The sequence below is a fragment of the Myotis davidii genome, unplaced genomic scaffold (assembly GCF_000327345.1).
Source record: "Myotis davidii unplaced genomic scaffold, ASM32734v1 scaffold133, whole genome shotgun sequence".
Classification (NCBI taxonomy): Eukaryota; Metazoa; Chordata; class Mammalia; order Chiroptera; family Vespertilionidae; genus Myotis; species Myotis davidii.
In genome coordinates, this window is record NW_006284732.1 from 33,356 (window position 1) to 44,839 (window position 11,484).

General features: G+C 34.1%; 1 protein-coding gene across 1 annotated transcript in view; it reads right to left on the reverse strand.

The window, feature by feature from the left end:
- TM9SF2 (transmembrane 9 superfamily member 2) overlaps window positions 1–11,484 on the reverse strand; it is a 56,056-nt gene that overhangs the window by 26,479 nt on the left and 18,093 nt on the right. The window contains exons 5-9 of the mRNA XM_015557482.1: window positions 8,386–8,515; window positions 7,120–7,244; window positions 6,089–6,200; window positions 4,948–5,027; window positions 4,045–4,153 (exon numbers count right to left, since the gene is read on the reverse strand). Coding sequence (XP_015412968.1) covers window positions 4,045–4,153; window positions 4,948–5,027; window positions 6,089–6,200; window positions 7,120–7,244; window positions 8,386–8,515 — 556 coding nt within the window. The remainder of the gene's footprint in view (window positions 1–4,044; window positions 4,154–4,947; window positions 5,028–6,088; window positions 6,201–7,119; window positions 7,245–8,385; window positions 8,516–11,484) is intronic.

Sequence of the window (11,484 nt, forward strand, 5' to 3'; positions counted from 1 at the left end):
CCCATCCTTGAGCATGAGTGTGCGGGGGGGGGGGGGTTGGGGGTTAATGGGGGGGATGAGGACACATTTGTAATACCTTAACTAATAAAAAAAAAAGTACAAGGGCTCTAAGTGGATTAAATAAAATTATATTTGATATTGGCTTCAAAATAATTGGGGGGAGGGAGGGGCGAGTAGGTGGGATTCTACAGATAAAACAAAACTGAACATGAGTTGGTAACTGTTGGCCCAGGGTGATGGGTCTACTAATCTCCTTGCCAGTATGAATGTCTGTGTTAAAAGTATGGGGGGAAATTATATGCATCCCTTCTTTTGGGTGATGCGATACATTAGCTAGACAAGGAACCATTTCTGATTACTTTTTTATTGAACAAGTATACTGAAACATTCAAACAATGTAAGTGAAAGCTAAGTTTTCAATAGAGAGCCAGGTCCCCTTTCTTAGAGTAAACAAATGTGACTAGTTTTTATTATCGCTGTAGAGATATTCTACCTATGTTTAAACAAATGCATGAATACTTTCTTTCTCACCCGCCCCCACAAATGGTAGCATATTATATACCGTATTTCATACCTTATCTTTTTAGTCTAATAATATCATGGCGGTGCTGTTCCACATTTGTATATACAGCGTTGCCTAGTTCTTTTTAATGCTTACAAAGTATATTCCACTGAATGAATATTTCATAATTACAATCTATTATTATAAACAACATATATTCATTGTTTTAAGATAAAAAAAATAACAATAGTAAAATCCTTTGCATCCTGATTAGTTTCTAGAAATGGAACTGTTGAGTCAAATTACATTATAATCTACCATTGCCAAACTGCCTTCTATAACTTATACCAATTTGCATTCTCATAAACTATGCATCAAAGTGCTCATGTCCTCAATCCTCAACACATTATCATATCAAACATTTTAATTTCTGCTAATGTATCAGGTGAAAAATCTTGCACTGCAGTTTTAATTTGTAGTTCTCTTATAAGTGATGTTGTATCTTTTTGTATGTTTCAGAACCATTTGTATTTCTTTTCTATAGACTTTTAATGTGCCTTGCCCAGTTTCTTACTGGATGGTTGATTGTTTTCTTAGTGATTTTAGGATTTCTTTACTGAGGAATTAAACAATTTGTGTTTTTAACAGGTGTTAAAATATTTTCCCATTTAATATTTATCTTTCTACTTACATATTTTTTGCTATTTAGATTTTTAATTGTAGCAATTATTTTATGGCTTCTGGCTCTCTGTCATACTTATAAAAATAACTTCACATGTGTACTACTATTTTATTGTTTCACATTTTCATTTAAATCATTAATTCTTTAAATGTAAGGAATAAAGTTGGTCTTTACCTTATTTATCTCCCTAGACAGCCACTCACTTTATTGAGTATTATGTATCCAATCTGTTTTTTAAAATATACTTTTGTTAATCTCCAATTTTAGACTCATTATTACTAGATACAGAAAATGTTTTCTTGGAATTTTCTGGTTTACCAATCCTTCTAAATCTCTTTAGCATTGGTTTATATTAATTTACTAGAGGCCCAATGCATGAAATTCGTGCAAGAGTCGGCCTTCCTTGTCCCAGCTGCCGGCACCGGCTTCCCTCTGGCACCCTGGACCCAGGCTTCCCTCGCAGCCCTGACTTTGTCAGGAAGGTCGTCTGGAAGGACGCCTGGTCTAATTAGCATATTACCCTTTTATTATTATAGATGCTGTGTTTTCTGCTAAAGTAATTCTATAGAAATTCCTGCAGTAAAGGTCCTTATGGTCAACTGTATTTCATCTTTATTTCTGAAAGATAGCTTCTCTGGATACTTGAAGCTATGTAAATAATTTCTCTCACTAATTTAAAGATATTCTGTTTCTGAGCTCCTACTGCTAGTTTGTTTATTCTTTTCCTCTGCCTGATTTTTGTCACAGTTGATCTAGGTGTGGATTTATTTGTATTTAGTCTGTTTGGGACATATTGTTTCCTTTATTTATGGATTCTAATCTTTCATCTGTTCTGTAGAACTCCTACCTATTATTTTCCAATATATTTTATACTCTGTATCTAATAGTTCTAGTATCTGAAATCTTGGGGGGTGTCTAAATCTGTTGTTTATTGTAAATTTTTGTGTATTTCTACTAATAGATTATATTTTGTTGATCTTAAATTGTGAGAATCCTATAGCTAAATTTGGAAAACTTTCCTTCAAAGAATTTCTACTTGAATCTGCCAAGAATTAAAAGGCACTTACAAAGCTAGCATCATTTTGCCCTCCCTATTCCCCTTCAAGAAGCCAGGCTTGATGTAGGAGAAGACAGGTTCAGCTCCCTCACTAATGACCTAAGATTTAGTGTCCCAATTGATTAAAGACTTTATATAAGCATTGCCTTAAAGGAGAACTTTGACCTCCCATGCTTCCTGATCTGGCCTCAGTTCACTTTTCTGGAGGGTGGGTAGCGCACTGGGGGCAGTCCTTGGATACGTTTCTTACCTACCTCGAGCTCAGCAATGTGCCAACAAATCTGGTACATCAAGGACTGACTAGTTGATTCATTTATTCAACTAATACTTATTCAGCACCAATTATATGCTCAGAACTGTTTAAAACACCAGTGATACTACAGTGAGTGTAACAGAAAAATCCCTGTTTTCATGAGTGTGTGTTCTCATTGGGAAGGCAGACAATAAAATAAGTAAATAAAATATCTAGTACATTAGATGGTGTAAGTGCTATAGAAAAAAAATTAGGAAGTATGGATATTTATGTGGAATGGAGAAAATGGGAAGATGTTTCAGTAAAGACTTGAAGGAAGTAGGGGAGCCAGACATGTAAATATTTGAGGGATAAACATTCGAGGTATAGAGAAAAGCAATGACCCTTCTGGATCATTGTAAAGACTTTGGCTTTCACTCTAAGTAAAATGGAAGGCCAGTAGAAGGTTGTGATCAGGAGTGAAATGATCAGATTTATGTTTGAACAGATTTGCTCTGACTGCTACAGCAGGAAACTGGAGGTAGGAAAAGAATGGAAGCAAGAATGGAAGGAGGGTTGCCCTAACCCTGTATCCCATGGCACACCTCTGATTAAATTAAGAAAATGCCACCAACTCAGTGATTATTTGGAAATGCCAATTATGAACAAAGTATCTTGAAATTATTTTAATAAAATATGTAATAAAACAATAAAAAAATCATGAAAAAGGATTATAGAATAGAGGTGCTAAAAAGCTTACAAACATTAGCATGTTCTTTTCTAATTAGAAGAGGACAGAAAGGTTAAGGGGGAAGGCTAAGAGGCTGGGGAAGAGAAAACAATAAAAATCTGAGTTTTTTGTATTTATGACAAGTCACTGTGGTTCTTATGGAAATTTTGTTAAACAGCTGTTATAAATGAAAAGCTATAAAATGTATAACATTATGCAACTTAAAATGTTTGAGAATAAATGAGGTCGGGACAGTAAGTTACTTTGAATATACCTAAACGTAGAAATGATAAAGATTCAATTAAAATAAAATTTTGCAAGTTAAATATACACACAAATAAAAATTTCTTGGGAGTTATTCAACTTTGCTGTTTCATACACTGAGTGTATGCTGGGAATGGAGAATCTGACAGAGCTGACAGCACATAAGTGAAAAAGAGGACAGAACCAGCTGTGCACCTACATCCATTCTGCACCAAAGTACTGACACAAATGAGGCTGTGAACAGTTCAATTCTCTATACTGTAGTGACTGACTTTCTAGAGAATGCCAAATTCTTAACGATCATTTTCTTATTTGAAAATCTGAATGCAGGATAACTTTTGAGAAGAATGTTTTAAAAGCACATTCTGTCCAAAGTTATTATTTAGAACCTTTCCATATTGGGGGAACCATTTTGCAAAACATGTAATTGTTGAACCACTATTCTGTACACCTGAAACTAGTACAAAATAATATTGAATATAAACTGTAACTGAAAAATTTAAAAAAATCAAACCTTTCCAAAGAAAATATAAAGACATTTTTTGGAACAGAAGAACGGTTCAAATGTTTCACTCACCGTAGAATCCATCTGATTATATCTGGCAATATCTTTATGCAGTGTCCGTAGCATAATCATAGCGACCATTCCAGACAAGAAGAGGACAATGACCAGGGAATTCATAATGCTGTAGAAATACACGTCAGGATTAATCTGTATCTTAATCTCTGCAACAGTGAAACTCCTTTTTAAGTTGTTTACTAAGTAATATTAAGACAGTATTTTTCAAAATAAAAATTTTACCTAAAATTCAACAAATTTAATGAACTGTGTTCTGCTATGTGACTTTCCAGTATATACATAACTTTGTACACTTATAATATAGTTTGGTCTTTAAACATCTGATTCACTCTACTTTGTACACTTATAATATAGTCTGCTAAGAACTAGAATTTTTTTTCATGGTCAGCATTATTAAATAACTAGAGTGTCCAAATCAGTGCAACACAAGCTGTAAGAATCAACAAAGGACTGATCTGTTCCTCAAGAAATTTAGTGAAGAACAAAGTTACTCAGTAAATTAATGAGTGTCAAAGGATAGTTGGCACCATGAACAGTTTTCTAGATAAAAGTTCTGAGTCACTCTTTTAAGAGAGAATAAATAGTCATAACAATAGCAGTAGCTTGTTTATTGAGCACTCTTCCTTTCTAGGTAAGGTGCTCAAATGCTGTTTCATTATTTCCTTTACTCCTTAGAACAGTCCCATGAGGCAGATATTTCTAGATAAAGAAATGGACTCTGAAAAATGGAATAACCTGGTCTGACTCATAACCAGTAACTTAAATCCAGAATTGAATCCATCTCTGATTTAAAAGGTCAGCACTTTTGAATAACTGAGGAGAAGTAGAGTGAATCAGATGTTTAAAGGCACAAAGAGTACAATAAGTACAGAGCAGAAAGCAGATTAATTACAGTCTTACCTAAACCACTGAATGTGGGTATGAGGCATAGATTCCAGAATATAGTCCCATCTAGATGCCCACCTGATCTTTGGATCTTCCTACAGGGATTAAAAACAAAACAAAATTCTTTAAATAATCATTTGCTGACAAAATATATTAAGAATCCAAAAATTTCCATTCTCAGCTTGACCTTCCATTCAAACAACAAATGCAATTTCTTGTTATCATAATTTGGGTTAGTCATGAGATTCAGGGAGTTTCAATTTACTCAAGTCTCTGAAAAATCAGAATGAGATTAAATAGTAAATAAAAAATAATAAGAGTTCCTACAGGTACCTACTTACTTGTACTTTTTCAAAATCTTGCTTTAAATTTTAAATAGTAAGGGTGTATTTTAGATGTTAAAATTTAGGGCTATATTTATTTTTTTCAGAAAATTGAGTGGAATAACTTATTTGCTTTGACACCATCTATCTACGCCTATAAGACACTTAACTAGACCAAAGTCATAACCTAGGCACACTGAACATCTGGCAGGTGTCACCCACACGGAGCTCTTAATACCTAGAAATATATATTGTTTATTGTACTAGGCTTACAAAATTACACACTATATGGGGATAGTAAATGTCACAACTACACTGGATTGCCAAAATAGTTTATTAAAAATAGAGGTGGAATATTGCCTAAGATCCTCATAAAATAAACGTTTACTTTCCTCCTAAAAAACTTCTCCATTAATTAAAACACTCCCCCTTGAATTCCCTAAGAACCTATATAAATCATCTACCATCAGGAAATGTTTTATTTAAGTTGATACTCAAACCCAGATTTAAAAATGGCATTTTCCCCAAATGCTTGTGGCATATATCTTTGATAATTTCACAACTTCTATGCCTATTTTCTACCTTTTGTCATATGTATCTCTTATGGCTTAATTAATTGGACTCAATTCTCCAAGTTGCTATGCTTCTCATTTAAATGAAGACTTAGTTTTGAGTGTGATTATACTGCCTGGTGCACTGATAAACTATTCCAAAAATCAGTTCATTGAAAGCTTATCTATCTGACAGGCTTAATCATTAATATTTTAATTAGTTTAAGTAGTATGAATTTAAAATCAATTTCTGAGTTACATTAAAAATAATAACAAACTCACCTCGAAGCTAACAGAATAAGTATAGGCAATTTTGATCTCCCCAGAGGCCTTGTTACTTATATCCATGGGGGTTCCAGAGCAGTCTGGTTTATCTATATGGGTATGTTTGTAACTGTGGGAAGAAACATTTTGGAAAGATGCTAATGAAGTACAGTTTCAAAAAATGGGGTAAAGGTTAGAGATTTTGTAAATATTTCACAATGCTGAAAATCAAACATGAAATTACTCATGTCACATTTAATAGTATAAAACATTTACTTCACTCAAATAATGGACTTAGTTATAAGAATGGATACAAATTATTACTCAAAATTAGAAACAAACTTCTGAAAACACTAGACTTGAAAAGCATTAAATAATCTTAAACACACACACACACACACACACACACACACACACACACACACTGAGGGAGTTTAAATTAACTGCCATCTTATTATGGGGTGCATTTCTTTACCAGCAGTGAAAATGGCTAATTCAATTGGTGGTGGTGTAGATGTTCATGGAAAAAATGGAATACTCAAATCAAAAAGACTTCACAAGTAACTAATAGGTACTTTAACACTAAAAGCTTGACAAGCTAAAGAGATGCCCTTTTAATGACTTGTCATATACTGGCATCTAACACTGCATGGAGACTTTCAAAATGACAGCACTAATCAGCTCATCTAGGTCTCTGATGAGAGGTCAAGCTGCAAATACCTGAAGCAATGCTTTTCCATTGTAAAGGGGACTCTCCCAAATACCTCACATTCTCCATTTCAACCTGACATGAAAAAGCTGTCAAAACTTCCTACTGAAAAACAAAACAAAAAGGCACCTTGGCTTGACCATTTGACCACTGACAGAAAAAAAAAACACCCGGAACTCAGCAACAAATCATGCCAACGGGAGTTTTAGTAAAATCAATCCTGAAATGCCAGATTATATGCTAGAATACTGATTAAGGAAAAAGTTAATTAGGCCTGAAATATTTATTCTTTGGGTCTAAATTTCACTTATATTTGTACTTTTTGTATTTGTATAGTTACCTTTTTGGTTCAAGTTTAGCAGCCACTAATCTTGCTCCCATGGACCCAGTTTCAACAACGTGGTAGTGTATTTTTATGTCAACATGGTTGAAGATGTAAAATGTATCTCTTTCATGATAGTCTGACTGTGGAACAGAACTTAAAGTTAAAGGTAGAAACTGGCTATACAAGAGTTAAAACATAAAAAACTTCAAAATTAGTCACAACAAATAGGAAAATTTAAGCTTAGACAGGATTTTAATCCTTCCCCATAAAAATATTTCAGTTTTAAGCTTAAACTCTTTATAAGCCAAACTAATTGGCAGAGGTACAAATTACATTTCTTTAATGTTTTAATTCTTACATAAAACTTATTAAGTGCTTGTTATAAAGAACACATCTATATTTTCTAGGTTTTCACCACAATATAACTTACAAAATAAATTTTAAAATATTACATTTTAAGTGTGCTAAAACTTAAACATTTTAACACTTTCCTCCATGGAAGTTTATAACTTCAGTCTAAACTAATAACCTAAATCAGGGTGACCTGATTACACAAAATTTAATATACATCCCCAATAATTTTAATTACTTTCTATATTAATGTCTTCACTCTATTATGACCTCAAAGTATGAACTCAAAGACATGCCTTTTAAAAAAAGGTGTAAAACCAAACTTTTACAACACATGGACTTAATTTGCAATACAAACTTCATGGATTTACATTGAGGTCTTTTTGGTACTACATTCTCTATAGATTTTTATACATAAGATTTATGAAACTAACTTTTAACAGAATCAGAACGGACAAAGTCCTAGCCCTTAGCACGTAACAGACACTCAGTAAATATTGAACTAAATCTAAATTATTTTTGTTCCAGGGCTAAATTTGTACACTGTTAATCTGACTTAGGTTTAATATCTAAGTAGTTGTAATTCAGAACATCTGAGCTGCACTCATTCGATGAGTATAACAATTATGTCTGGGTAAAGAATGAATCTTTCTACCAAAAGCGTATTTTAATAAGAAGTATAGAGCCCAGCTGGTGTGGCTTAGTTGGTTGAGCTTTGCCCCATGCACCAGGAGGTTGCTGGTTCGATTTGTGGTCAGGGCATATGCCTGGGTTTTGGGCTCGATCCCCAGTAAGGGGTGTGCAGGAGGCAGTGCATCAATGTTTCTCTCTCACTGATGTGTGTGTGTGTGTCTCTCTCTCTCCCTTCCTTTCTCTGAAATTAATAAAAACATATTTTAAAAAGAAGCATAGCGTTTATCACAAACTTACACTAATAACACAGGCATCTTTAGCACGGCCTTTATCTGTAATGTAACAGCCAATAGGAAATCCAGGATTACAGAACTTCTGACCATCTTCAACATCATAACACCATGTTACAGGCATATTATCCACAATCCTACACACAGAAATAAAAGTCAAGTTAGTAATAACTAAAAATAACTAAGAATTACTGCCCAAATATGTCATCACTTCATAAAAGTTAATGAAATGTGGCATTTCATAAGTAACAGCATTATGCCAATATTTGATATACTACAGTGAAGGAAAAAAACTTTATAGCTGAAACTATAAATGTATGTAGGAAAGGAAGTTTAATTGATTAATTTATTGCAATTGCTAATTTAACAATATCCTTATTTAGACACCTAAGTATAATGGTCTTTTAGCAGAACACTTAAAAGCTTACTAAATAGAAGCAAAGTAATATATCTAGTTCCTCAGGAAAAATTTATGGAACAGAATAGAAGCAAATATCTTTTATTACTCAGGCAATTCAATAAAAAGGAAAAGAATATAATTGCAAGATATGGGAAAATATTTAACTTAAGGGCCAGGTGGAAAAGTCATAGATACAGTATTTCTAAAACTGTGTAAATCCAACTTATGTCTAGAAGAAATGCTGCGATAAAGCTACAGAAACAGATTTTTCATGTTCTATAGTGAAAAAGAACTTTTTAAACAAAAAAGGATAAAAATAAAGAATAAAGTTCTGTAGCACTGTGTAACTAACTACATTAAAGTCCGAGTATGTGGTCCCCTATGCCCAGAGCACACTGCAGGATACAAATAAAAAAATTACTGAAAATATACTAGCAGTATTACAGTCATAAAACAACACTCCAGGGCATGTTTTATTTGTTAATTAATGTATGCCTTAGGAAGTAAAATTATGATTTTATATTTCCCCCAAGGTGAACATTAATGATCTAATAAAACACGTCTGGTCACATTTAAATGCTATTTAATAGTACCCAATGTACCAAGTTTTAGAATCACCTATACTATTAAGTTGCTTATTATTATAACCAGCAGGCTAGTGGTTTCCATGAAAAAAATGAAACAAAAAAAACACACTATAAAAAATTAGAAGCATAAAAGCAATGCTTATAACATAAGTAATTCACATTTTTCTGAAGGCCTAAATAACCAGTAAATTGCCTTAATTTTTTAGAGGATGAAGTTCAATCAATGAACATATACTACCAACATATTAAATACTAGAAGCCCAGTGCACAAATTCGTGCACGGGTGGGGTCCCTTGGCCTGGCTGGTGATCGGGGCCAATCGGGGAGGCAGAAGGTTGGCCAGGGCGAGGGGCTGTGGGAAGTTGGCTGGCCAGGGGGAGGGGCCACTGGAGGTTGGCTGGGGGAGCACACTGACCACCGAAGGCAGCTCCTGTGTTAAGCATCTGCCCCCGGTGGTCAGTGCACATCATAGCGACTGGTAGACCGGTCATTCGGTCACTTAGGCTTTTATTTATATATATATTATCTTTAAGCTATCATATTATAGAAAGTACTACATAAAAATTACAGTGCTAGTTACATAAAAAGAAATTATGTGGCTTTTTAGGTTTTTAAAAAAGCAAACATCCTATATTAATCATTTATCTAATGACCTGACACAATAAACCTTTCCCTGGTAATAGGAAGCATTAAAAAAAAAAACAAAAAAACACACAACTAACCCTTGGAAATAAACGTAAAAAATTTAAAGAGTATCATTTTCAATTACTGCCTTCCTTGCTATGTTAGGGAGAAGTAGTTATTTGAATTTATGAAACAAAAACATATTAATATCATATTTTCAATCTCATAGTGAAAAAGAGAACGAGGACTCAAAGGATAAAGGTTGAATAATTGGTCCAATTATTTTACCATTAAGGACTCCTTACCATTATTTCCCTCTATCCTCCATGGATTCCATTTGAAATACTTCTATAAATCAAACTTCATTTATCAATAACTCATTTTTCTAAATAATTAAATTCTCAGAATTTCTGAGAATGAAATAACCCATGTTGCTAAAATACATTCAGAAAATTGCAACCAAAAGCAAAGAAAGTTGGCATCTAATTTATTCTATGTAGTTCTAACATGAGTAAATTTACATTACTCATTAGGTTTTTAAAGTGTAAAAATAGCACATCATTCTCCTTTGCTAGCTGGTTGGATTCCAGGATTGAAATTCACTAGACTAAAAATCTTCAAAGACTCTTTTCTGTCAAAGAAACTACAGTGCAGTGGTTCTATGATACTAAGAAAACTTAAGGGCACTGAGAACTAGTTAAAGAATTATACTTTTGTAAATAAATGTCACAAAGTGTTGGAAACTTAGGCAAGAAGTATAATTACAAACCAAGTAGAATATAGCTGAAAGGAGTTCAAGTGTCTTGTGCTAGTATCAATACACTATCTCTGTCTCTCCTCCTCCCTTCCACTGTCTAAAAATCAATGGAAAAAATATCCTCAGGTGAGGATTAACAAAACAAACAAACAAACAAGACAATATGGTTAAAATGTGGGAGAAAAGAATGGTTCATTCATGTCATGAAATGCTATACAACTATGACAAGAATGAGGTAGATACAGATCCACAGATGTGTTTTACATGGAAAAATGCCCATATTTTCTTAAATGAAATGAGCAAATGGCAAAATAATGTGTACAATATTTTGGTTGTGTTATTTTTAAGATCTACACACCCTTTCATATACCTGCATATGTACAGAAAACCTGGAAGCATACATAAGAAATAATAGTGCTACCGCTGGAGAACATAATTAACGAAGCTGAGAGTGATAAAAGACTCTTACTTTTTATTTAATACTAGAGGCCCAGTGCACGAAATTAGTGCACAGGGGAGTGGGGTTCCCTCAGCCCAGCCTGCCCCTCAGTCCAGGAGCCCTCAGTGGATGTCCTACTGATGGCCACAGTCTGGCAGCAGAGGCTTGGAGCAGGCGCCCCGTGCGCGTGTGTGTGCGCGCGCGCGCGTCTGCTGGGGCCTGACCCCAGCCGCGCCACGTAGGCTCAGAGCAGTTGCCGTGTGTGTGTGTGTGTGTGTGTGTGTGTGTCCCCACTGGGG